General features: G+C 40.4%; 1 protein-coding gene across 6 annotated transcripts in view; it reads left to right on the forward strand.

Annotated features, from left to right (window-relative positions):
• Ank2 (ankyrin 2) overlaps positions 1-27,744 on the forward strand; it is a 562,994-nt gene that overhangs the window by 464,024 nt on the left and 71,226 nt on the right. For all 6 annotated transcript variants that reach the window (XM_087897600.1, XM_087897602.1, XM_087897603.1 and 3 more), the window contains 8 exons: positions 3,100-3,297; positions 7,626-7,724; positions 8,336-8,434; positions 9,831-10,028; positions 15,187-15,285; positions 16,347-16,445; positions 20,278-20,376; positions 21,288-21,386. In XM_087897600.1, coding sequence (XP_087753726.1) covers positions 3,100-3,297; positions 7,626-7,724; positions 8,336-8,434; positions 9,831-10,028; positions 15,187-15,285; positions 16,347-16,445; positions 20,278-20,376; positions 21,288-21,386 — 990 coding nt within the window. The remainder of the gene's footprint in view (positions 1-3,099; positions 3,298-7,625; positions 7,725-8,335; positions 8,435-9,830; positions 10,029-15,186; positions 15,286-16,346; positions 16,446-20,277; positions 20,377-21,287; positions 21,387-27,744) is intronic.

The raw sequence follows: 27,744 nt of genomic DNA on the forward strand, positions 1-27,744 counted from the left end.
ATAAATAAATAAATACTTCTCTGGTACTCATCCATTTCAGAAAAGGAAATATTTTAAAATTATGCTCATTTATTACATTGGGCTTATGCTCAAGAACTCTTGGTATGTAGTTTTGTCTCTTGAATTTTTAAAAGTAATATGTCATCATCATATAAACAGGGGTTTAGTCATGTTTTTCCCACTTCCAATATGTAACAAAAGAAAATGCATGTAATCACAATAATATTTAATTTTTAAAGTGCTAAGTTGGGGCTGAAGGTGGAGCTCATTGCTAGAGGAGCCACATAGACTAGCAAGTTATTGCCCAGCACTGCCACCCCCAAAAACCAGAAATACAGGTATTCCATTCTCATCGGGCCAGGTCACGAGGCATATTTTTCTAGACAGATTTGCGGTCACTATACATTCGTGTCTTGGTGAGCCAATGTTTTGACCTTGGCCTGTCCTCTCTGGAAGTCCCTCTTTGTCCTTTGTCCTTCGTGTATTTAAGTCAGAAGCCTACCAAGGTCTGCCCTCTGGAATCCCTTTTGTTTAGAGATGTGTTCTGTTGGCACAGTTGTAGGCCTGGCCTTTGCTTTTAGGTTTGAGCAATGGCAGGATCCTAAGGCTAAAGCTAAGTTGAAACTCTACTCCTAAAATTTTGCTCCGCTGATAGCAGACGTGGTTCAGGGGAACATTAATAGCAGGAATCTCATCAAAATTTTAAACCTTGGCCCAACTGCTGTTCTTTCTATCTTTTTGTAAAAAGTTTGGGTTCAGCAAGTCTTCCTAATTGTGGTTGCCTAGGAACAAAATAAATAGTAGACTTCCATAGTGAAGCAGAGACCACCTGCTTCCTGTCTGGGCTGTGGCCCAGTCCCTTATGTTTCATGAAAAGTCCTTCTTGGAAAGGGTCAGGGGACCAGAACTCCTTTGTAATTTTGCCGTTCTCATGAGTCCTCTGTGCTTTCCCAATTCTGTGTCTTGATTTCAGTTAACTTTATCCTGAGGTAGCAGATACAAGTTTTGCAGTTCATCAAAGAAATAAATGCCCAAGCCTGAAAAGACTTTATATGCCTGCTTAAACATTGAAGGGTTTTCATAATGACAAAATTATGTTATTTCCTTTTTCACTTTCAGATAGAAATATACCAAAAACATTTTTAAAGTAGATAAAGCATGATTAACTTTTATTTAAGCAAACCAATAAAAAAGTGAACAGACAAGTCCTTCCCACTCTGGGGTCTGAGGGCTAGGGATTCTCAGTAAATCATTTACTCAGTAGCTACTAGTTCATTAACCAATATCGCTAATCCAGTAACTACTGCCAGTTAGAGACTGTCACTTGTAGAGAGGGCTCCAAAGGTCACCATCCGCCGACCTCTCCCTACTCTCTAAAATCCACAATTTCCCCATACACGTAAAATAAAATCAATACTCTTAAAAAATAGTTTTCAAAGCTACACATGAATGTGTCAGTCTCTGCACCCCCCTCCACAGGGCTCTCCTGACAGAAATCTACAGGAGGCCCTCGCTGCAGACGGTCGCTGGGGCTCATCTCAGGGTCCCGACTTAATGCTTCTTCTCCATTTATTCCTCTGCTTATTCCTGCTCACTTTGTCCCGGGTTGTTTTCTTCTTGGCCATCTTACTGTATCTCTTTTGAGACCCAGTTACATTCTCATTCTTTTTAACTGGAAAAATTAGCAAATAGTACATTTTATGCTTCCTTTTGGTGCTTACTATGGCAAGTCATATATGCAACATGCATAAGAGAAATTCATAAGCTGCAGATTTTTATAGAACTTGAATTCGGTCTGTAAAATAATTGTGTTGCTATTACTTGTTAATTTCTTCCTTCTTTAAAGTCTGTGTGATTTTATTTCATCTCTTCCTATGTATCTTTTTAAAAAAATAATGTTAAAATATTATATTTATTTGGATGGATCTATTTTTTTTCCATTCATTTTTATCCCTGGCAGCTCCCCCAGCTTTTCCTTCCTTGCTTTTAAGGTGACTTACCCTGGGGAAGATTATAAAGATACACCCCTTTGCATTCCTAACAGTATGCTCCATTTTACTTTTATAAGAGACAGTGGCTTTCCCTAGTTCTTAAACCCTGAGAACATTATCTGTGACTACACGTTCGAGTCAGGTGATCTTATGCGCCTTGCTGGGTATGTTCTTTCTATCCCTTCTACTCAGCTCCATCCTCTCGGCTTTTAGAACAACAACAACAAAAAAAAACCACTTGGCAGAGAGTTCCCTCCATTTTCATTTTGCCAGCGTTCCATTTCATCTTTGAAGTCGTAGATGTGTAGTGCAGGCCCATCTGCAGGGCTTCCTGGAACAGCCTCTCTTTAAATCATACCACAATGCCGTCTTTATTCGCAGTTCTCCTAGAACAAAATGACCAGCATTTGTGTCCTTGGCTCAGGAGAGAAGTAGGACTAGCATTTCCCAGCTTCCTTGGGTCTTCTCTCTTGGTTCGGTTCCCAGAATAAATCCTGCCTCTCAGTGAAGGCTCTTGGAGGAGAACCTAGATCTTAGGAGTTCTGGACTGGATTTCTTTCTCCTTCAAAATCATGAGTTCACATACAAGTAAGCATAAGATAGGGTTGGAGACTTAAGTAGTTAAGAGATGCTCTTTGGGTGTTCATCAAGCAATGACCAAGTTTATGGAAGTATAACCTATTTAAAAATCTAAGGGAGGGCTTAGTGGTTAAGAGTACCCACTGTTCTCTCAGAAGACTGGTATTTAGCTTCCACACTCACATGGGGTTCACAACTGTCTGTAATTCCAGTTCCAGGGGCTCTGATGTCTCTTCTGACTTCCACGAGAACTGCACATGCATGCCTGCACTTTCATACATGTACACTCACACACATAAACAAACAAACATATAATTTAAAAAAAAAAAACTTAAGGGAGATTTTGTAACCAAATTGATCACACTCTACAACAAATACAAATGAAGCCATGACAGGATAGTAACAATTTTTGTTTCTGAGTAGAGAGTCTAGAGATGTGAAGAAGGTTTCACCAAGTATTTGAGAGGCGCACCTTCCTAGTAAGACTGGGCTTGCCAGACGCTAACTGATCTCTTGCCTTGAGTTGTAGGAGGAACAGACGCCTTTACATATTGCCTCCCGACTGGGGAAGACAGAAATTGTCCAGCTACTTCTACAACATATGGCTCATCCAGATGCAGCCACTACGAATGGGTACACACCCCTGCACATCTCTGCTCGGGAAGGACAGGTAGACGTGGCCTCTGTCCTGCTGGAAGCCGGAGCAGCACACTCCTTAGCGACCAAGGTGAGGGGGCAGCTAGGAGAGTACACGTTCCAAGTCAAGGCCGTGCTCAACTGCAGAAGTTTCTAGGAGGGGAAAAATCTCTGTCAGGCCTCTGACTTGCGTCTTCCTCAAATTGTTTAGATGATGATCTAAATGATGAGAAGGGATTGCAAAATTTTATGTAACATTTTCAAAAAAAAGTCTCATATTCCCGCCTTCTAGTTGAAGTATATGCCTTTGGTATAAGCATCCAGAAATGTAATTATTATAACTTCTTTACCACAAAGCAAAGGTTACTCTTTTTTTATAGTAAAAAGGGTATAGATATATTATCTAGGGGGAAAAGGCGGGTCCCTAATATGTTGAAATGGCATCAGTGATGAAGTAGAAAGCACTGAATTAGATTAGCACTGTTCTCTGCTGGGTAACAGAGCCCAGGGACAGCTCCTTTTGCTTTGCCCCGCCTTTCCCAGTATTAGTCCCATCACCTCTCATTTGTTTCTCATTTCCTTTGTAGTACCCGACTGTATCAGTTACTTTTTTGTTGCTAAGATAAAATACCATGACCAAAAGCAGCTTATATAAGAGAGAGTTTATTTTGGCTTGTGGTTCCAGAAGGTCGATGTTTATAATGACAGGGATGACATGGCAGCGGGTAGCCAGAGAAGGAACCTGGGTGGTCACATTTTATCAGCACACTAGGAAGTGGAGAAAAAATGGGAAGTAAGGCCAGGCTGTAAACATTCAGAAGCTATCCCCAGTGATATACTTCCTCTAGCACGGCTGTACCTACTCAAGGTCCCATAACTGCCCCAAAGAGTGTGACCAACTGGGGACCAAGTGTTCAGATGCCTGAGCCAATGGGGTCCCTTATCCAAATCACCACAGCAGCCTTTCCTGCCTTCACTCTTGTCCAAGTTATCTTCAGTGTCTAGACAGAACCGGTTTGCACATCATCTCATGAGCACATCAGCACAGGTACTAACCCCAAACAAAGACTATAATATCCTAGCCTGTGTGCAAGGCTCCATGGTGATACAGGGCTGCTTTTCCTTCTCTTGGATTTATTCGCTAGGAATTCACTACATGGAGATGAGTTACAATAAGGCATGAACATGCCCACATACCTGGAGCAAATTAGATGGCGGTAGGGCAGACGAACAGAAAAACAAGGCACATAGAATCCTAGAATACATGAGCTTGTCCCAGGGCAAAATGCTTTCCACACATGCAGTAGCAGTTCAGACGAATTAAAATGGCATTACTTAATAAATGGAGTAAATACTGTGCCTGACTAGAAGGAAGGGATTAAGTGTGGACTGCAATAGTGGGGTAGCCTCTGAGCCCTCAGAAGTGAGAACTGCCCAGTAGATACCATTAGTACAAGCCTACTGGAACACGACTGTCAAAAATGTTCAGAAATGGGGCTGGAGAGATAGCTTTGTAGTTAAGGGCACCTGCTGCTCTTACAGAGGATCTGCCACTCACAAAGAAATGTACAGCCACCTGAAACTCCAGTTCCAGGGAATTTGACGCCTTCTACTGCCCTCTGAAGTGCCATGGGGTGCACAGTCATACATTCAGCTGTGCACTCTGATACATAGAATAAGAATAATATATCTTTAAAAATGTTCTGACATAACACATTGATAAAACTTCAAATTATGACACCTGAAAAGGTGAACAAATGTTAAAAAAAATCTTCAAAAAGAAAAAAATCAGAACTTAAAGACTAAGCAACAAATGTCCAATAGATAATGGTAACCCATGAAACACGGCAGTCATCTCAGTTGATGAGGGTATAGAATTAACATGTGTAAAGGTAGAAGAGTGGAAAATAGTCTCTTGTCTTTCAAGGGTTTTTTAGGATTGAAAGAATAACCAATGCCATAGTACAGTAGGGTAATAAAATAGAAGCGATTGTTAAACAGAAGAGTTTAGTGACCAAGGTCGGCTGGATGTTGGTGACTCATCATCATTAAAGCCATCAAAGTGTTCATAAATACCAGAGGGAGAGGACGCGCTGCTGAGATTCACATGGGAAGAAGTGGTCCTGTGGCTCGAGAGATGCCCCCTACCTTTACCCATCATTGTGTAGTGACACCACTATGCAGTCTTGTCTGGTAAGGGTTTCCAGCTGTACAAAGGGGTCGGCACAGCTCCAGCTGAGTTGTAAGGACAAGGAGCTTCCTTTTCTTCCTCCCTGTGAGGCTGTGGCAGAGAAATCAGCTTCACCCCAGGCTAGCGCCATCCAACCCTCATGTGCACAGGGTGCGTGGAGCAGAGCCTTGGCAGCAGTCGAGTTTCTGTGGATGGATGATAGAGGAAGAGGTAATTCCCACATCTGTCCCACACAGGGAAAAGGCCAGAAGATCCACTCTCTTCCAAGAACTATTAAGATCCTTTTTTCCTCCTTTCTTTTTTAATAGAAAGAAAAACATTATCTTAATTAAAATAATTTGCCTTATGCCACGATGAAAGGGCAGTATTGGTTCTTGGGAGAGGACTATTTGAATCATTGAACAGTGGTTTTGATGGGGACTTAGTTAGGGTCTTTTGCTTTGAAAAAACGCCATGACCAAAAAGTAAACTGGGGATAAAAGAGTTTCTTTGGAGTACACGTCTATACTGCTGTTCATTTTTAAAGGAAGTCAGGACAGGAACACAAACAGGGAAGGATCCTAGAGGTAGGAGATAATGCAGAGGCCACGGAGGAGTTCCACTTACTGGCTTGTTCCTCATGACTTGCTCTCTTATATAAGCCAGGACCACCAGCCCAGAGATGGCCCCACTGTGGGCTGGACCCTCCCCCATTGATCACTAATTGAGAAAATGCCTTACAGCTGGATCGTATGGAGGCGTTTCCTCAACTGTGACTCCTTCCTCCCTGATGACTAAGCTTGTGTCAACTTGACACACAGAGTCAGCCAGTACAGGGACTTAAATAGTGCTCAGGGCAGAAGTGCAGAAGTATTTGCTGCATTTATTTTATTTATTTTATTTATTTTATTTGCTGGTCAGGGTTAGACTTCTCCAGCTCCCACTACTGTTCCAGAAAAGCATGTGACTAAAGTGTCTGCCCTGGAGGATGCATAGACACCACAGCTCAGGATCTGTGCCACCTGGAGGTTTCAGGACTGGGGCTCTATTTATAGCGTGCTCCTCACTGAAGTATGGCTGTTGGTTAGGCTCACAGGACAATGTGCATATAAATGTATAGGATAGGCATCTTTTTATTATTAATAAAATTTATTCATTTATTTTACAATCCAACTGCTGATTCCCCTCCCTCTTCTTTCCCCATTCCCCCCTTCCACCTCTCCTTTGCCCTCCTGCCTAATCCACTCTCCTTTGTTTCTGTTCAGAAAGGGGCAGGCCTCTCATGGGTATCAACAAAGCACGATTTACCAAGTTTTGGTATGACTAAACTACCCCACCCCTTGTATTCAGGCTTGGCAAAGCAACCCAGTAGGAGAAATAGGTTGCCCAAAGTCAGACAAAGCATTAGGGACAGTTTGTACTGTTACTGCTAGGAGTCCCATAAGTAGACCAAGCTATACAACTGTCACATATATGTAGAGGGCCTAGGTTGGTCCCATGCAAGCTCCCTGGTTATTGGTCCAGACTTGGACAGGCATCCTTTAAAAGCACATTGTTGAAGCTTCAGTGTGGTTAAGTATCTGGTATTGGTCAGCCAATGGAACACCAGGACGATAGATTTGAGTAGATAAATTGGTCTTTTGGACAGCATGGTCTTCTGGGAAAGGGGAGAAATGTCAGAGTGTTAAAAAGATATTTTTAATAGAATATTTTTATTATGTAGATAATCTAGCCAGTTTTGCAAAAAAAAGAGTCAGTTGAGTCAAATAATTATTTTTAACCCAAGCTTCCTAAATATTCTAAAATTTAAAGAAATATTTTTTAATAAAAAATATTAAAGAAAGAAATCAAAGGCAGCTTTTTACTTGATTGTGTTCACGTTAGAGGCAAGAGGAAAGGCGGGCTTTTGGGTATTTTGTTTTTCATTCATAAATCAGAACAGTATACTAACACCAGAGGATATTATGAATCTCAGATCTGTTAACGGCAAGTCACAGTCCCCAGGACTTCAAATACATTTGTTGTTGTTCACCCCATCAAGCCTTACAGAGCTTCTACCAGTTTCTCTTAAATGTCACTCCTAACCCTTTTGCTTATTCATGTAACAGATATCATGCTATCATTTTTTACAAATGGAGAATCAATAGTGTTTGCTTAATGGGTTAACAAAAAATTTTGTAAAGACTTGAAGTAAAAAAAACCCAAAAAACTAATTTTCTTGTATATATATATTTTTTGTCACACTATAGAAGGGTTTCACTCCCCTGCATGTAGCAGCCAAGTATGGAAGCCTGGATGTGGCAAAACTTCTCTTGCAGCGCCGCGCAGCCGCAGACTCGGCAGGAAAGGTAAACAGTTTCCATAGTATGTTTTAATCATGCGACTCTGTTGACTTTGTTGTTTGTTTGTTTGTTTGTTTTTTTGAGACAGGGTTTTTCTGTAGCTTTGAAGCTCTTGTAGACCAGGCTGGCCTCGAACTCACAGAGATCCGCCTGCTTCTGCCTCCCGAGTGCTGGGATTAAAGGCGTGTGCCACCACAGTCATCAAAAACGATGATGAATGCTCCAGGCAACAGTACAGCAAATACACACATATATGGCCCGACTGTTGTTGGACACTACAATTTAGAAGCTTTTTTTTCTTGCAGTGTCTCTAATGTGTATTCTTATCCTAAGGAGCCCACGGCTCCTCTATGCCAAGAAGAATCCTTGTGACGTACACAGAAATTTAACTTTTGTTTGTCATGACCAGAAAGCTGCCCTTTGCTAATTTTCAGCACAAAATTTTCCATTTTAGTTGTGTTTCTAATATGAAAATTATCATGTTATGTTTTTCTTTCCATTGACCACATTAATTAATTAACATGTAATTAATTGATAGCACCGTCCATGCATCCTGGTAGCTTCAGAGCAGCTAATGCTAATGTATTAATGCTGAGATTTAAACACCACCCTTACAGAATGGCCTTACCCCGCTCCATGTTGCTGCTCATTATGACAACCAGAAGGTGGCGCTGCTGCTGCTGGAGAAGGGTGCTTCCCCTCACGCCACTGCCAAGGTGAGGACCACAGCCCTAGCTGCCATGGAGCTATAATCTGAGTATACATGGACCTTGCTTTCAAATAACTGCAATAAAATAGTTATAATTTTTGATAACGTTTTTCCTATTTTTTCTGTTTCTAGCAATTGCTTTGTCTAAAAACCTTTTTTTTTCTTTTTGCAATTTTTAGCGCTGGAATTTATCAATTGAGAGTGCATAGGAGCTTGTGGAGATGAATCTTCTTCCTAGTAGTCAGTGCTTTAGATACTGAGAAATGTAACCTGACAAAGGCAATATAGGTTTTTTTCCTTCTTGCCTATAAAACAGAACTTTCATATCCCCGTTCTTTCTAGCACCAAACTTCTCACTCTGCCCCTATAAAGAGTCTCTTGTTTCTTTGCCTTTTCAATGTGCATCTGGGTCAGCTGCATTGTGGATCCTTTTAAGTGGGCCTCTAGACTACCAACCCCTTCTTGGTGTATATCATTCAGCTGTAATCAAACACAGTTCCTGCCAAGCCTGGTTACCTATCAACAGACTATTTTAGTTTGTGCTGTTTATGAATATGTATTTATGTTGAAATTATACACGATGTCACATCTTTTAGTCACTCATTTAAAAAAGCATATTTTAGGATCACATTTTTAAAATATTGATAATGATTGGAAAAGAGTAAGGTCACATCAGGGTCCTAACAACACAAATCTTATCAGCCTTTGTGTTTCTTTACCTGTCAGAGCCTGGGTTATTCTGGGACTGCAACAGCATTTGCTCAATGGGAAAGAACACTCCAGTTAGAATACAAGCATTGTAGCAATACCATAGAAGTTACTCAATTTGATTCTGTGTGGTTAGAGTAGTATCTAATATATAGAATTCAGTGGTGTGAAATGGCGTGTTTGGGAGCATTATGGGCAGATTATAGTAAGCTCAGAGCAGGTCGTCTTTCAGGGAGACCAAAGGGTGAGGAAGAATCGAAGGAATGGGATTCTTAGCCTAGAAGAGAGAACACTCTAGAGAATTCGTTAGCTAGAGATGAAATCCACCTTCAGGTATTTAAGAATTGCTGCGTAGAAGAGGTATCTGCCACACTTTCTTGTTTGGGAGAGAATGTAATAATGAAGAGACTTTCAGGTTTGATGTTTTTATGTCTGTATCTATTCTAGAGTATAATGGGGGACTATTTTGTCTTTGGTTAAAAAAATGGGTATGGTTAGATGGAAATGTCATAAGTAGTAAGAGTTTGAATTAAAAAGCTTACATTTATCTTTTCTGGCTGGTTATGCTTTATTATTTCCATTGCAGATGAACATTTGAGTATTGACTAAGTGTTCTCTCTCTGTGTGTATGATGTGTGTGTGATGTGTGTATGTGTACTGTGTGTGTCACATCCATCTTTTTGTTTCTGTTGTAGAATGGTTACACTCCTTTACACATTGCTGCCAAGAAGAACCAGATGCAGATAGCTTCCACACTGCTGAGCTATGGAGCTGAGACTAACACTGTGACGAAGCAAGGGGTCACTCCGCTGCATCTGGCCTCACAAGAGGGGCACACAGATATGGTCACTTTGCTTCTGGAAAAAGGAGCCAATATCCACATGTCAACCAAGGTATTGTTTTCTAGACCCTGGCTTCAATAAAGTCCGCTAGAGAGATTTAAACAGAAGCCAAGCAAAGAAATGGGCTGTGTGTGTGTGTGTGTGTGTGTGTGTGTGTGTGTGCATGCAAAGGAAGCAAGGCTATGTCACAAACCCGAAGCTAGCAAGGAAGGCAAGCTAGAAAGCCAGGGAAGGGTGCCAGTTGTTCTCATGGGTTCACTTTTCATAAACCTGCATTGTGGGTCTTTACTTGTCTTTTCAAGTCACTTTATTATCTCTTTGTACCACTCTGAGTTCACAGTTTCTCAGCGTGGTGTGCACATCTCAAGAGGCTAGCCCATAGTTTTTAAGAACTAAGCACTTTGGCAGCCACAGTACCCTAGTTTCTGCTGGTTGTAATTGCAAATTGCAGTAAGAAAGTGGCTAGGGACCCAGGGACAGAGACAGATAAGAGTGTGGTTCCAACGTGAAGTTGGGCTTCAACAGGTAAATATGAGTTAGCAGGTCCGCGTCTACCACCCAAGTGGTACCTCTACCACCCAGAGTTACCTCTGCACTGTGGCCTGAGAACTTAGTAAAAGACAGACTTTAAAGCCACCTTCAGCCCATCTTAGATAGTGGATCTGGTTAGAAATCCATTTTATAGAACGCTCCACAATAATTTAAGTCCGCCCCCCTGCAGTGAATAGCCTTTGTAGATGACCATACTATTTTTAATAATAGTCAAACATATAAGGGTAAAATCATGCAAACGTGAAAGTGTATGCCTACTACAGACTGACTTATTTATATCAACCTGGAAACACCTGCCGAGAAACTGAAAATTATAGTTCTGCTTCCTACCCGGCCATTTGAGTCTCTTTGTGCTTTTTGTTTGTACCATGTGATTGGGCAAGATAAAAATTAAACTTCTCAGGATTTTTCACAAGCACTATGCTTTCCATGTGTGGCTAGTAACTTAACCAGTACCTTTTTTGGAATATCAAGAACACATTTGCTTACTGACATCAGTGGGGTTAGATGACAAGCTCCCTTTTGAGGAACTGTGATACTGTAGATTGTCTCCAGTGTGTCAAGATCTCTGGTCTCTGTCTTTACCACTCAGAAGTGCCCCATTGCATTCTTCATCTTTGTGTTGAAAGTCCTTTTTATTGAAAGTCCTCCCAGATCCTTTCTTAAAGAGTCGTGTTGTGGTCTCTTGTTGTGACAAAGTACTCGAGGTTGGGAACTTTATAAGGAATAGAATTGGCTTATGGTTCTGGAGGCTGAGAAGTCCAACAGGATGCTATGAGCACATCTGTGGCATCTGGTGAGGATTTTCATATTACAGAATGCAGTGGAGAGCATCACAGATGGAAGGTGGGCTCTTCATCCTCATGGACTCCAAGAAGTCTAAGTCAAACCAGTGACCCTAACTTCAAGTAGCATCAGTGTGTGAATCTGGATATTTAGTTTGTCTTGAAAATTTGACAGATATGCTTAAGCCATAACACAGGACTGGTATAGTCTTCCCAGATGCGAATTTTAAAAAGAATGAACATAAAACCTAACAGTGAAAGCTATTGGCATCCAGACGGTAGGGAAAGTCTGAACCACATTTAAATCCTGTTTTTCAGTTAATCATTTGTTCAAGTGGAGAAATCCTGACTTTGAGATACAAAATATTTTATTTAATGTCAGTTTTAAAAGGAGAGGGCACACAATTGTTTATTGTCTGCCTAAAAGAATTTTCATTTGAAAATAATCAGGAGAAACTTATTTGAATATTAAATACTATCTTGAATAGAATAAAATCCTTTTATATGGAGCAATTTATTATTTCTTTGAGAATATCATTCAATATAGTTTGGTCATATTCACCCCTCACTCTCCTTCCATCATTTTCCCATCTTCCAACCCCTCCTAATCTCTTGTCTTTTTCTAAAAACAAAAACAAAAACAAAAACAAAAACAACAACAAAAAACCCATGGAGTCCCTTGAGTCCCTTGTGCTGCCCATAGACTTGAAGGCGTGGCACCATCTACTGGTGGGAGTTGACCTACTGGTAGGCATAACCCCCAAAAGAAACTGACTTACCCATCCCCAGAAGCGATAAACTGCCTATATCTCCCCAGTTAGGGGCTCATGAGTCTCTTTTCTGTTTCCATGCAGGATTATGGGCTAGCTACATCTTGTGTAGGTCTTGTACTGGCATCCAAAGCTGCAGTGAATTCCAATAGACCTGCCATTTCTGGAAGACATTGTTTTGCTCTGCTCCTGACCAACCTCTGACTCTTACATTCCTTTTGTCCCTTCTTCCATGATAGTCCCCGAATAGTGGAGATAGGGATGTTACCAATGTCCTGTTTGTGGCTGAGCACAGATACTTATTCTGTGCACTTTAATCAGTTATTATTTATTCTATGTTAGCCAATATCTATTATGTAAAGAAACTTCTCTGGTAAAATCAGAAAGCCGCATTTGTAATATAGATAGATATTTGATATTGTGTCCATTTAGCAAAATAATAAATTCATTCTTGGGGCCTGTAAGCTAACCCCACCCAGTCACAGATTTCAGTACAACATGCATGTTTTACCCTACAGAGTGAGCCTTAAATCCATTCATAAAGCAGTTGGTGACCTGCATAACACCTGTGCCACCACTGCACACATGGGCTTATCTAATCAAGCCAGTTATTACACAGATTCACAGGTGTAGTGATATTTCATATGTATTTTAATAAATAAAGCTTGCCTGAAGTTCAGAGAGAAAAACAGCAGCACTGATCAGCCTTATAGATCAGGCAGTGGTGACACACACCTTTAATCCCAGTAGCCACACTAGTTTGCCATAGAAACTGGGTGATAGTGGTACACACCTTTAATCCCAGCACTAGAGATGAATATAAGATGGGAGGAGACAACTCTCACACACAGTCTCATTCTGAGATTCCTGGAGGCAGGATTGCCATTTTGGACTAAGGAAGAGGTAAGAACCAGTGGCTGGTCTTCAGGTTGAATCCCAATTTTTGTCTCTGAGTTTTTATTAATCATGCTCACACAGGATCCCAGTTGGCTGAGCATTTTGATGACTCCTGCCACCCCCAGCAGCCTGCATTACCTTCAGTACTATGAGAACTAGCCATCAGAGGGGAAGATTTCTGGCCAGTAGCAACTTGATTTTTTTCGTGTCCTATGGCCAAAGTATGTAATGTCTTTAGTGATAAGGTCTTATCATCAAGTTCTGATGATCAATCAAGATAAATATTCTGTATTGTTTAGGGTATCTTCAGATCAGTTCTCATTAACAACTCAAAGAGAAACACTCTAGATGGTAGTGAAACTAATCACAATACTTCTGATGGTATGGTTTTTATTTTTTAAAATAGATATGTGGATTTACTCTGCTTTCCTTGGTGGTACCCTTTTCAATGTATTACTACTTGCTTTCAAAGAATGTAAGCAGCCAGTTAGCAAATATTTAAGGAGATTTTTGACTTGCATACCCAACCATAAAGAAAATTATTCAGTTTTGGAAGATCCCGACTTTGAGACCTTAAGGCTAGAAACTCTCCCTCAAGAAAACACAAGAAAAAAATCAACTCTAAGAAGAATCTTCTGTTTTTACCCAATATTCAGATTATTAAGTATCCTCTTCTTATCAATATTAGGGTTTTCATGCTGTTTGATTAAATGATATTTGTTTATAACTGACAGAATTTTAATGTTAAAAATATTTCTTTCCCAGGCGATGTTTTATGAAACTCAAAGCTGAGCTCAGCTAGCTCAAGGATTAATAAGCATCATGCCCTCAATTGAAAGCCCTGCAGGGTCCCAGAATATCCCTCTCTATGTGTGCCACCCTTATTTTCAGTGGTCAGATTGGATATTCATTTCTAGAATTAGTGCTATGCTAGAAGCAATGGGCTTTGAAGGTCATGCTAATGGGGAGAATGAGCCTTCCATCTATGGTCAATAGGGCTGACCAATTAGCCAGGATGCTAACTGACCTTAACCAAGGTAACAGCATTGCTAGGTTTGATGGCATAGGCTTTTAGTCCTGGCTACTGAGAGGCTGAATCAGGAGACTGACAAACTCAAAACCTCCTTGAGATTAGTCTGGGCCCTTCAGTGAGAACCTGTTTTATAATAAAAAGTAAAAAGGGAACTGGGGTTTTGACTCAATAATGAAGTATTTATGTGCTATGCTGGAGGCCTTAGGTTCAATCACCAATACCCACTGAAAATAGAAAAAGATAAAAAATACTAAGCATATTGGAGTATTAGTTGAGGTAAAAGACATAGCATGCATGTATTCTAAACTATACTGTGGACTCTATATAGGCAGGAACATGGCTCACAGCTACATCCACACCATGTGAGTTCTTTCTTGTATAGCAAAAGCACTCAAAAATTGCTAAAATTGTATTTGATACCCTTAAATCAAGTTTTGCTTGAGGGAGCTACTTATCTATAGTGAGGCTGCTGGGATGTGGCATTGGGTGAATAAACTGCTTCTCTCCTATTATTTAATTTTTTAAAAGAAATTAATTCAAAACTGCACCTTAATCATGTATTCAAATCAACACATTGATTACTGGATACTCAAAGGACTTTTCCCCATAAAATTGGTTAAATATTACATATATATATATATATACAGATATATATATATATGAATGACAGGGTTATTTTTAAAAATTTACCATCTAGAAGACAATCCTTAACCCCCCAAATAAACTGAATGCTGGAAAAAATATTCTGAGCTTACTTCCAATAACTCAATATATTTTAAACATTAATATGATACTTTATTGATGAAAATATTGATTATTGTCAAGGTATATAGTTGCAAGAATATTTATATGGTCCTTTAATTTAAGTAAATAAATAGACTCATAAGGAGGTGTAGGTAGGTTTGAAATAAATATCGAGTGTTTATTAGCTGAACTATTTTAAAGACTCAAGTTTTAAATACCAAATGCAGAAAACAGAAAATGTCATTTTGCTGCAGAGACTATATCTTGGTTGAAAACTCATGTTTGCTCTAAGATTTGTCTAAAATGTGAGAAGATGGATGTTTGGAGAGAGAGAGGCCATATGACTTCCAGCTCCTCTGAAGACGCGATCCGGTAGATGACAATCTTTCCCTCTCTGATGTGTTCCCTTGCTTCCATTCTTGCCGCAGAGCGGGCTCACGTCCTTACACCTTGCAGCACAAGAAGACAAAGTGAACGTCGCTGACATTCTCACCAAACACGGGGCTGACCAGGATGCCTGCACAAAGGTACAGCACATCTTTTGTCACTGTTGTCCCCAGTCCTGGTTTGGCTGACTCTTGGTTGGCCTCATTCAGGTCAACTCATGCCCGGGATCCCTCTTCTTAAAAGTTCATACCAAAGTATAAGCATTGCGCTTCCCTGTGTCTGCTAGGATCAGATTGGAGTTGAGAAGATGACCTCAGGGCTCAGCCTAAGATTCCAGTCCTGCAGGTTGTTGCCCATCTCTCACTTTGGCTTTAACTCCTGCATCTGCCTCAGTGTTTTGCCTCTGTCCTTCTTCTGCTTCGTGCCCTTGAACTTGAGGAGGATTGATTCTCTCTGAGCTATTTTTTCTTTCCCCTTCGTTTTGTTATTGTTTTAGGACCACTTATTGGTTATATAATGAGTTGTCATAATTTTCACTCCTCCCTATCTTACCCTCCCTTCTCCATCAGCACCCTTCTCCTCCACATGGCCCCTGCTGGCTCTCCTGTCTTCTTTTGGTGTGAGGGCTGGTGAGTTTAATTAGACTAACTTCTCTGAGCATAGGTGGGAAGTTATTCCATGGTGCAAGGGCAGCTTATTTATAGCTACACTTCTGAAGACAGTGACATTGCTCCCCGAACAAGTGTTGATTGCTGATAGCCCTTCTGGGTGGGATGAGGCCTCAGGGGCTCCCTTTCTCATTCATAATAAAATATTAATGGGTTCAATATTGTGTAAGTTTTATGCAAATACGACAACCTCAGTGAGTTTGAGTGCTATGAATACATCATGACAGAAGACGTCTCTTTGTTGTACATCTTCCCATTCTTCCCACCACCTTTTGCTCCCCTCCACCTGCTTCTTCTACTAGAGTCTTCTTTCTCCCATTGACATAGCCTATCATTTTGTGCTTGTCAGTTCTTTTCACTAAGTTAAATTACCTGTGTGTCTTATCTCCCTTGCTGCTATAAAGTTCTGTATGGTTAAGGGCTGCTCAACCTGTATTTGCACCCAAAGGATACCACGTGCAATAATTGGAACATTGCTTTGTTGATTAACTACCAGAAGTATAACACTTGTACTTTGGGATTCGTCATTGCAGCTTGGTTACACCCCATTAATCGTGGCTTGTCACTATGGAAACGTGAAAATGGTCAACTTCCTTCTGAAGCAGGGAGCAAATGTCAATGCAAAAACCAAGGTAAAATATAGATTCATTTTCCTTCTCGGCAATTAAACTCATCCTGTCAAGGGTACAATAAGGACACTCGACAATAGCCACAAGTTGCTTTTTGATTCAAATTTAATTTTGGTTTTTATTTCTCACAGTCATTTTTGAAGAGGCATTGCAGTTTTCTGCCTGCTTAGGGCTTTTCTTTCTGATAGCATTTGATGGCCATGGAGGTCAGCTTCAGAAATGCTTGTGTTATAAAGTGAAAACAGCTTTGGCTTAACAATTTGCTGCTGGATACAGCTGATCCTCCGAGGTCATCCCAAAGCCCTGCCAGACTTCCTATTGTGTTTCAGGCCCTTGGCCCTGTCCCCTACCTCCACATTTCCTCCTGTGGAAATACAGTCCTGTACAGCTCCCACAACATGGATCCCATTTTAAACAAACTAATTCTTTGGGAATGTCATGCTTTAAATGCTTAGTGACAAAAGTGTGACATGCCTGGGTTGTAGGCTCTCAGGGATTACCTAGGGATATCATGTCCCTAACAGTTCTACACAATGTAGGTCAAAGGTCCAACTGGACAAAGCAAGTCAGAACATCACCACACATCTCGGTGCGTACAGATTGGTCCACGTCCAAGAGAAAAGCATGGCGTAACTCCTGCTCTTGGTGGATGGTATAACTCTGTGACTCACTGCCACAAAGAAATGTGAGCTTGGTGTGTTTGAGTTCACCCATTGGGAAGACCCGCCACAGCTCAGGTGCACATGCAGGGGTTTTAGAGGCATCGTTTCAAGATGGTACTAATTAGAAATAAATTACTGAATGTTTTGTAAATCAGTATTTTTTTTTCTGTCCTCCTAGAAGTAGAAGCACAATCATTTTTGTGCAAAAGCATGTTTCTAAACTGATCTAACACAAACATATTTTGTAAACTATAATTAGTCCTGGGGCACTTAAGATTGAAACTTCTGAGCTTGCCGTCCGATGGCCATCGTCTCGTGTCTGACCTACATGATTCTTCAAAGCTTTCGTTGGTGTTTGCTGAAGAGCTTCCTTGCAGCTCCTCAGGCTTTCATTTCTAGCATCCTTTTTTGTTGAGCCGGCTCAGATGCACAGTCACGACAGAGGGAACCGAACAAAAGTACCATGCAATCGGACACTGGCGGTACTCGCAACGATTTGTGTGGTGGTGGTGTTTGCCCTCTGAGATGGCTTCAGCATTTAGATGCCAAGCACTATGTGGTCCTATCTGGGCGTCTGTGGAATTAGTTCTATACTAGGCAAGCATTTGATTAAGAGACAAACAAAATCCAATTTTACCATTTTAGGTGAACGATATAACTTTTACTGTGATATTTGTTGCTATATATTTCAGTGCAGTAGACAGATCCATGTCTTAAGGGGCAGTCTGTTACTAAGTTCTTGAGAATTCCTCCGCATGGAATGATACCTTTGCTGAAGGAATTTCATTCTCTTCCTGATGTTTTATGTGTAACCATAGTTACTAAAGGATTACTTGGCTGCGTTTAGAATGCAAGCATGCCCTGCCTTTACTCCATAACTGTGTATAAAACTTGGCATAAAGATTAAGAAATGTAAACTTTACAAATGAAATCATTGTTTTCTTAGACTTATAATAAAACTCTGTCATATTAGATTGAAACAAACTGAACTTAAAGGGAATTAACTTGTGAAAAGGGTTTAAACTCTCATATAAAATGAAAATTTCTTTGATCAGATACACCACAAAGATAAAAGATTGTCTTTGAGGAAATGACATAGGTCGCTGACATTTTCATTTAACTCTTATGAGCTACCCATATCTTCGTTGGAAACTTCTTTGGTCCTTCTTGGAGCATAGACTTTCAGCCATTTCTCTATTATAAGTGAGAAAAATGGAAGCATGAGGGATTTGGAGTCTTGTTCACCCTAAGTAGAAGGGGTAGATCTGAGGCTGGTGTGCCAGTGAGTTGGAGAGTCACATAAACATGGAGTCAGTGTCGAGGTAAAGTGATAGACCTGCTCCAGCTTCCAGTGAACATTCTTAGTCATCACAGCTTCAAGTAAAAGTCTGATTGAATCACACGCAGGTGTCGATTTCTAGACCATGGCGGTCTGTCACTGAGGACTCCATTTAATATGGTCTACATATGGTCTACACCATGACTAATTATATTTAGCATTATTTATGTAGGCAATCTATCCTTTAAAATATATTCATATTTATTAGTTTAATATAGGGAATGTTATTTATATAACAAAGTATTTAGCACATAGCACATGGTTAGTGAATGTTTGTTAAATAAACTAACTTGAATGATAATGAAGAAGACAGGCAAATTGATTTGGCTGAATCTTATAAATAAAATGGAAAGGAAGAATGTTTAGGAAAATAAAAACCACTTACTTTATCCTTCTCAAATGTCCATGGATTGGCTGATCTGAGAACAGAGTCTTATAATAACTGTAGGATTTTAAGAGTCTTTTTAAATAGACTGCATTTTCAGGACATTGGGTTTATTTTGTTGTGGAGATCTATAGCAGCTGTCAGACTCCTAACATGACAGTTAGGGACACCTGGGCAGGAAGACACTTATACTTGATGACATTCCCATACACAGAAAGGCCAATGTGACTGTATGGAAGGGGTTCTATGACACTCATGAATATAATCAGACATTTTGTATTGTCAAAATGACCAAATATACATGTTGTCTGCTATGACATTGCAGGAAATGTGCACATATGTGTGCACATTCTTTTAAGCATATACAAATATACCACTCAGAAATTATAGCTTAATGCAATGGACTCTGATACAGACAAATAATTATTTTTTTTTTGGCAGGAAATTACCAAGTAGTCACTGATGTTCGTGATCTTCTGCATAGAAATTGCGCCTAGAGTGATTGTGGAGGAATAGGTTAACCCTGATATTTTCAGTTTTGTTGTTTCTGAAATGGAGAGAAGAAATATTCACTTATGAACCATTTGTTCACTATTCTTTTAGTCAACTATTATTTACAAAATTCTTTTTATATACTAAGCACTGCAAGTCATTTCAGGGTGACAGTGGAGATTAGCAGGGACAGCACTCTAAGGTCCAGCACAAAATGAATGCCCAAGGAATGACTCCCGTTCCCCCATCAAAGATTCCAATAAAAATTTGGAGTTAATTTGTGCCACCCCTGCCATCTACTGCAGCTCTGCTCAAGACTGGCCTCATGCTAGTCCCAGCATCAACTCCAAGCCAGGCACTTTTATCTCCATCAAAGTTTTGATCACACTGTCAAAATTCTAGTTTTTAGACACATTTTACTGGGGCAGGGCATTGGGCTTCTAATGGAGTTTTCTCTTCAGAAGCTTACGCATGCAATCTTCTATAACCAAAGTTATCTCCTGGGTTAAGCTTGACGTTCAATTCTTTCATGGTTGTAGATCTGCTAAAGCTAACTTCGAGGGTTGCTAGCAGTTTGTGTGACCCTCAGCAGTCCTCGGTTAAACACCAAGTTACTCTTCTTCTTTCCTGAGGAAATAGATCACAGCCTTGTTGTTCTTTCCCTTTTTAAATCTTCTCTCTGTGGAATCATTTTAAATGTCAATTGGTTAGAATATAATAACAGTTATAAATTGAGTCTGTTTATCTCGTGTTTCATAATCTCGTCTCTTCTTGTTTAGTCCGCCATAAGGTGTGAGGGAGTGTTTGCTGCTGAGGCATGGGTTGCTGGGAAAATTGTGCTCCAAATAAACAATGAGGTGCCTGATGGGTGTGCTGTAAATAAGACGAGTGAACTGAATCAGAAGGCTAACGTGATTTTCTTCTTCCTCTGCGAATCGGCGCCATCATGCTCTACAGAATGGCTACACACCTCTGCACCAAGCTGCCCAACAGGGCCACACACACATCATTAATGTCCTGCTCCAGCATGGGGCCAAGCCAAATGCCACCACTGCGGTAAGGATGCCTGTGGCCCTTCCCTGGGCTTTCATCTTTCTCCTCCCTTGCCCTGCTCTGTGTCCTATTGTCAGAGATTAAGTGTGACCCATCCTCCTTAAACAAACTCCCAGGCTGTGGAAAGCCCCACATTTGGGGAAAATCCTTTCTAGTCGTCTGTGATTTCTGGGGAGTGTTTGCCGGGAAGGAAGTCAGTTGGGGCTCTGGGGAGTGGGGCCCTCCACTTGGACTGCTGGAAGGGCTTTGCTTACAGCTGGCTCTCAGATGTGAGCACATATCCGCCCCTCCCTCCCCCGTCTTCTTAACCGAGCCCAGTTTCTGAGCTGCTGGCTTCGAACGGCCTCATTGGGATGTGGAGCCATTGAAATGTAAACTAAGCGGTGTAATTAAACAAACGGGGTCCCCAGTGGCCTGGGCTGGAGGCGGCTGGAATTGCTGGCTTGTGTAGTTTCTGCAGCCCTGGAGCTCCTACGGAGCAGAAGCTAAATCTGTCACTGGGTCCCTATGGTAACATCTTACCTGCAGCAGATGGCCTGACCCTTGGTGAGCAATGAGCATACCAGGTTCTCCCTGGTAGTTTTGGCAGACACTGTCCTCAGTTCCAGGGGTGGCTTTAGAAGACCAGGGAAGCCTTTGGAGCTGCTTGACAACCTCAGGGTTAAGCATCAAGTGCTTCTTATTAAAAAGAGCCGGCAGATGCAAGCTTGTTGTGTTACCATGGTGACCTAGGCTATAGTCTAAAGAAGTTACAAAGACAGATTTAGACGTAATGGTAAAAACTAGTGATTTTCCCGAGCTTGCCTTGTTTTGGAAGGAAGTGCTGGCTCATGCCGAGCCCCGGGTGAGCTCATTGGCTTGCAAGGCAGTCCTCCCTAGCCTTCCTCACTCTTTCCCTCTTTCTCTCTCTTCAGAATGGGAACACAGCCCTGGCGATTGCTAAGCGGCTGGGCTACATCTCTGTGGTTGATACTCTGAAGGTTGTGACTGAGGAGGTCACCACCACCACCACGGTGAGTACTGATGACTGGTCTGCTCCTGTCCTCTTGGTTTTCCCGCCACATACCTTTTGCTCAGTGTTTGCAGCTTGAACTTCTTTTGTTAAAGCATGGTAGAATAGACTCAGGAATATACAGCTATAAATGTGCTTACCAATGGGTGCAGGGTTTCTGTCAGTATAATTCCAAATCAAATATATAAATATAGCTTTATAATTATAGAAAAGTGCTTTTCCCTATGAGGGTTTTTTTTTTTTTTTTTTTTTTTTTTCTGCTTCTTCTGCTTCTTTCCTCTGGTTGTGTGACACCTACTGCTGGCAGAAAGGTATCACATGCTGTCACCAACTTGAACTTGGCCTAAAGGTCAGGCAGCCTAAAGGTCAGGTCAAAAGAGACCCTGGCTAGATCAAATGCACTTCTACAGACAACAAAGTCTCTTCAAATTTCTTCTTTTTCTTCTTATGTCTGATGATTTTTTTTTTAGAATAAAAGAAAAATTGCAGGTGTCCAGTGTATGCCTAAGATCCTTTATTTCCACCTCTTTAAAACACCTAATGATTCCTGAGAAGGGACCAGCGATAGTCATGGCTCTTTGCCCGAGAAAATCCCAGGAGCAGCCCCAGAGAGCGCTGCATCCTTCTCTCTGCAGAGGCTCCAGGAGGAGTTTTTAAACTTTAATTGAAGCACGAGTTCTACGAACAATAGCTTTTCAATTTCTCTTTGTAAAGTGGAGAAACAGCAAAATCTGGGATGTTCCATGGAAACAGTGACACCACAAGTCAACAAAGTATTCGGAGTAAGGCTGTGCTAAATGCTCCAAGCTAGACCCACTGCATACAGAGTTTGGGAACACTGGATTCTTTTAACGGAGGGGAGGGAAAAGAAAGGAATTTTGTTTTACAGGCTAGCGAAAAGCCCCCGTGGACAGCCATTGAGGTAGATGGAACACAGTTGATGTGACATGCAGTTTTAAGTAGAGTGGCATATGAATAATTAATGAGCTGCACAGTATCGCCTGGACTTTTGGATGGGAGGCAGCTGCTCTGCTCACTTTGCAAGCAGACCCATCTCCTTTAGCCAGCACACACACACGGTGGTTTTAAAGATATAGATTTGATAAATTATAAATGAGAAAAAGTCTTATCAATGTTTAACATCCTACTTACTGGTCATTATATAAGGCCATGCCTTTTTTTTTTTTTTTGTAAAATTTTCTTCTATTTAAACATTTGGAATCAGTTAGTGGGAAATGCTCAGGCGTCTGTGATTGCTTGTGATAGTATGGTGCGTGTTTCTGTTATGTGTTGCTCAAATGAGGATAGATATGTCTGTGCCCGCAAACCTTCATTTCCTTGTGGTGAGAATATTTTAAAAAAATCTTTCTGTTTGGCTGAATCTTAATTACTTTAAAAACTAACGGTTTTTCATAACAGGGAAGTCTTCATATGAAGACTTACACAGCTATTTCACCTCAGAAGGGCATGCACCTCACAAAAAACCAAAGATGTTAGTGACAAGATTGGCTGAGCATGGTGCCGTCAGAGAGAGTCTTGGGTTTTGTTAACTTCAATACTTTTTCCACGCTGGAAATAATGGATGTGTAGTTTTACCGAATGGCCACTAGATGGCAAGCTGTGGCTCTTTTCCTCTGGCCCTACTTTGCTCTCATTCAGTTTGCTAAGTAACATTTCTTCTTTAAGGAAGGAAAGCTGTGTGGGGCCTCTGTGCTATAAGCTGAAGAGCATCAGTGGTTGAAAGAGTTCTTCTGCACAAGCGTAGTGGGAGGGGAGAAAAGAGTTTTAATCCAGAGGAAAATACATTTTTTTTTTGAACATCAACAACATGGTGAAACTTATACATCTCATTAAGATTTCTGGTGCATAAATATTAGAGCAAGTGATTCCAAATGCAAAATATCTGTATTTTAAAACAGACGCAGCCAGCATTTCTTAATTTGTTTCTAACCATTCTAAGTACGAGGCTGGGGACTGACTCAGTGGCGAACACACTTGCCTCACAAGTGTGAGAACCTAAGTTTGGGCCCCAGAACCACACAATGGTCATGTACATCTGCAATTGTGGTCTTCCTGTAGACAGATAGGAGGTGGAGGCAGGAGAATTCCCAGAAGCTGGAGGGCCAAATAACATGGGCTTCATAGCAGCAAGCAGTGAGTTCCTATCTCGCAACAAGGTGGAAAGTTTGAAGTGATAATCTGAGGCTGTTCTCTAACTTTCACATGTGCAACTTGATGTGTGCAGTCACACAGGTGAAATACACACACACACACACACACACACACACACACAATTATAAATATTCTCCATCCTACTGGTCCCCCTGGACTAGGTTTTCTCCGCCCCTGTTTCTGAAGTCGCTTATAAAATAACCACTCTGAGGCTTAATGTTAATTACATATTCTTTGGCCTATTAGCTCAGGCTTCTTATTAACTAACTCTTGCATCTTAAGTTAACCCATTTCTATTATTTTATATTTTATCACAAGGCTTGTGGTTGGTTTGTTACCTCATATGTTGCTTCTTGGGGGAGCTACATAACGTCCAATATGGGGCCCCATCCTCCTTATGGAGACTTCAAAGGTCGCTGTTAGGCAGGCTCATAATTCACTGCAAAAAAACTGATACTCAAACCTGAAGTCATGTATAGGAAGGTACATGAGACAGATATTTTTGATTTCACTTTAATAAACATGCCGGGGTTTAGATAAGGAGAGAGCACAACTCCAACTCCAAAGATATACACACATGCTATTTTTTTAAAAAAAAATCATATTTACCATTTCTAAGTAAGCAGGCAGATGGCTTGTCGGAAACCAGATATACAGGGAGGATATGAAAAGTCTTCTCTATGACAGTTAACTCTAACACAAAGCAACTATTTTTAGAACATTTTTTGAGTTTTTGCTTTTGAATTATTTATATTTCATTATATTTTCACTACTATATTATTTATGTTCATTTTAAAGCTGAGCATTATTTGAAAAAAAAACTCACCATATTTGAAATTCAAATTTCTAGGTGAAAAACCCAATAAGCCATAAATAACACATAGACTGTCAGATTTCAGCTTCAGTGTGTCATTCAAACTAAATAAACCACCATTCCCACCAATCCCCTTTATCTGGAGGGAGGGTGATATTAGTGCTGGGCTGTTGTTTTATTTGTTGTTCGCTTGCATGTATGTCTATGCCGGGTGCTCACAGAGGGCATCAGATCCCCTGGAACTGGAGTTACAGACAGTTGTTGGCCATTATGTGGATGCTGGGAATTGAACCTGTATCCCCTGGAAGAGCAGTCAGTGCTCTTAACTACTGAGCCATCTCTCTATCTCAATGGCTACATGATTTGATTCTGCTTTATGCTTATTTTCCGGTTCTCCTAATTGGCTCCTGATAGAATTATGAGTTTGTTTTGAGATCTGAAATTTGTAGCTAAAAAGTACCTATGCATTCTCTTCTATTGTGGAAGTCTTTGGGCAGTATACCTCTCTTTGGAAAATGATGCTCAGTCACTCTGTTTCCTATAGGGTACTATTTGTGGTATCTCAAATAGCTAATATGTAAGATTAGTATTGTGCTAGCTTCGGAGGAAACATCTGGAATTCAGTTCAGGATTCTGGATTGCAAAGCCCTCTTTCCTAACCATACCCATCTAATTAATCTTGGTTTTGCTGAAAAGTAGCTTAACCAGAATTCTGTGAAAAAACTATTCCTGCCTAGTTTTCCGGAAAAAAAAAAACACACAAGAAGTATACTTCACGGATTTCAATGAGTACGTCTTATTTAATGTCATTTTCTAAAGTTTACTGACTAGCCAAAATAAAAACAAACAAAACCCAGCACCACAGTGACAGCCAGCAGTGCAAGGCATTTTATAATGAGGCGAAGGGGATCAAATTTCACGCGATGAGGTTAGATGCATCCTTTGGATGCGGTCATTGAATTGTAGCTACACAAGTGATGGGCTCGTTTACCACCCATTGCATTTCTGGGGTGTGCCGCTTGTGCAGCCATGTGAGGTCTCTTGAAAAGAAACTTCTTCCCCAAGTCCTCTACCCCAAAGCATGAATGAAGGCAATGTGAGAGAGCCGATCGAGGCAGTGGATTGTAAGGGAGAGGCTGGGGCGGCCGAGATCGCCCAGACACTGTGGACTTGTGGCTTGTTTCATTAACCGTGCCATTTCTAAATTGACACTGAGAGACGCAGCAGGGGAGGTGAGACGTTTCAGCATTGTCTTAGGATGAAGTCTCTGTGTTTGCCAGAAGGGTCATCACAGAACTGGGGGCATATTCCCAACAGCAATAGCTAAGAGCCCTAGTCTACTAAGGTTGGAAAAACTCTGAAAAATGACTCGTTCCTCCACCTGTCAATCCGCTATCATCAACTATTGCTTTTATTATTGGTGTAATTTTAAAGTAATGCATTATATGGCAAAGAGTCGTTGCTAAAAGGAACAAAATTATCTAATAAATTACCCAAAATTACCACTTGTAAGTCATATTAGATATATTATCCTTTGCTCATTAGGAAGGTTTTTTTTAAAGTAATAAAGAAAATGTAATTCTAAGTCCAAAATTTGTTTTGATGCCATGTTTGTTAAAGGAATCATCGAAATGAAAATTCAATGCATACAGATAATGTCCTTTGACACTGTCTGATCATCATTTTTTCTGTGACTATAGTTCCAGGATCAAATGTCTGAATTGTCATCTTTTGCACAAACACTATCAATAGTCACTCTGTGTGTATGAGCTTTATAACACCTAGTTAACACTTCCTGAGGCTGAAGAGATGCCCTGGTGGTTAGCACTTGCTATCCACATGGCAGTTCATAGCTGCCTATTGCCCCAATTCCAGCGGATCCAAAACCCTCTTCTTGCCTACATAGGGTCCTGACATGCAATGTAAGTACATATATGAAGGCAAATATTCATGCATATTCTAAACAAATGTTTTTCAAACATTTTATATAACACTTATGCAGTCTTTGTGTGTTCTTGAACCCTTAATTTGTCTGATATATTTTTCAAATCATTTATAATTGTCTCACCCACACCTAATTTGGTGGGACACATCTTTGTTGAAACTTCCTAGAGTACTTACCTTTATCTTTCTAGAAAAATGAAAACAATTATGCATTTAATAGTTTGCCTAGTTACAGCAGTTATATTGACAAATATGGTTGGCATTAACAAAACAAAGGTAGCCTACAAGTGCCCTGATGACAGCCACAGGGTGTAGGTGTTGAAAGGTGATATGGTGGCTGAGATCATTGTCTATGCTGTGATGGCTTGGGAGGTCTGTGAATAAAAGGTGTGACTGGGTAGGGGGTGTTGGCCAAGTGGGGTCAGTTAGCATATAGTTTCCTCCCACACAGGGAAAACCAGATATTATCCACTCATTATAAAACATCATAAGAGCTAATATTTAATTTTCTATGTGTTCCCATATCATGATGAATCACTCATCATCTGACTTAATTATATCTCATTAATCTTGTGCATAACATATTCTTTATTTTAACTTTTAAGGTTGTTTCAGATCTTGGCCATGATATCTTAGACTCTGTAGCAAAAGCAGAAGTACATGAGCATTGAATTATAGCTTTGTTCTCCATCTATTGTGCAAATGCAGTTGTTTAAACAAACTATGTTTCAGTAACCAAGTATCTTAAGGATATTTCATTTTAAAAGAAAATTGTATATTATATCTAATTATATACCTCATGTGCAGAAAGATCTGTTTGGGATACATTCAACAAACATTTACTGATGCCCTGTGAAGATTGGACAAACATCAGATTCAAATACAACTACACATTGCATTGTACATTGAGGGTATTGTGAGTATTATTCAGGAAAACGTCTGTGAGCAACATGATTATTGTGTGCTTCTGTTTATCCTGCTACATACATTTTCTAATATAACAGATAGCACTTAATCCCAAACAAAGCAGCCTGGCTATTCATTCTGATAAGGAAAAGGAACGTATACTCACACTACCAGCATGTGGCAACGGACCACGGGCTGCCACACAGTCATTTACTTACTAATGGAAAGACTTCTTTTTGTAGAAATTACTCTAGAACATTCTCATATGAAATGAACTTCCTGAGTAGTCTAACACAATAGACAGAGTCACATTAGTAAATTGTTGTATTTACATTTAGATATTAAATTGTTGTATTTACATTTAGATTCAAACAGAATGTTTCAAGAAAGTTTAACAAAATATGCCTGTTGTATGACTGTCTCCCTAAGGCTAAAATATGAGCCTCAAATTGAGTTTTATAATATAACAAAATGGAACATCTGTCCTAGAGATCAGATCTCAATATGTAGCTCGAGAACTCAC

The sequence above is a fragment of the Myodes glareolus genome, chromosome 17 (genome assembly GCF_982192425.1).
Source record: "Myodes glareolus chromosome 17, mMyoGla1.1, whole genome shotgun sequence".
In the NCBI taxonomy this organism is placed as follows: domain Eukaryota; kingdom Metazoa; phylum Chordata; class Mammalia; order Rodentia; family Cricetidae; genus Myodes; species Myodes glareolus.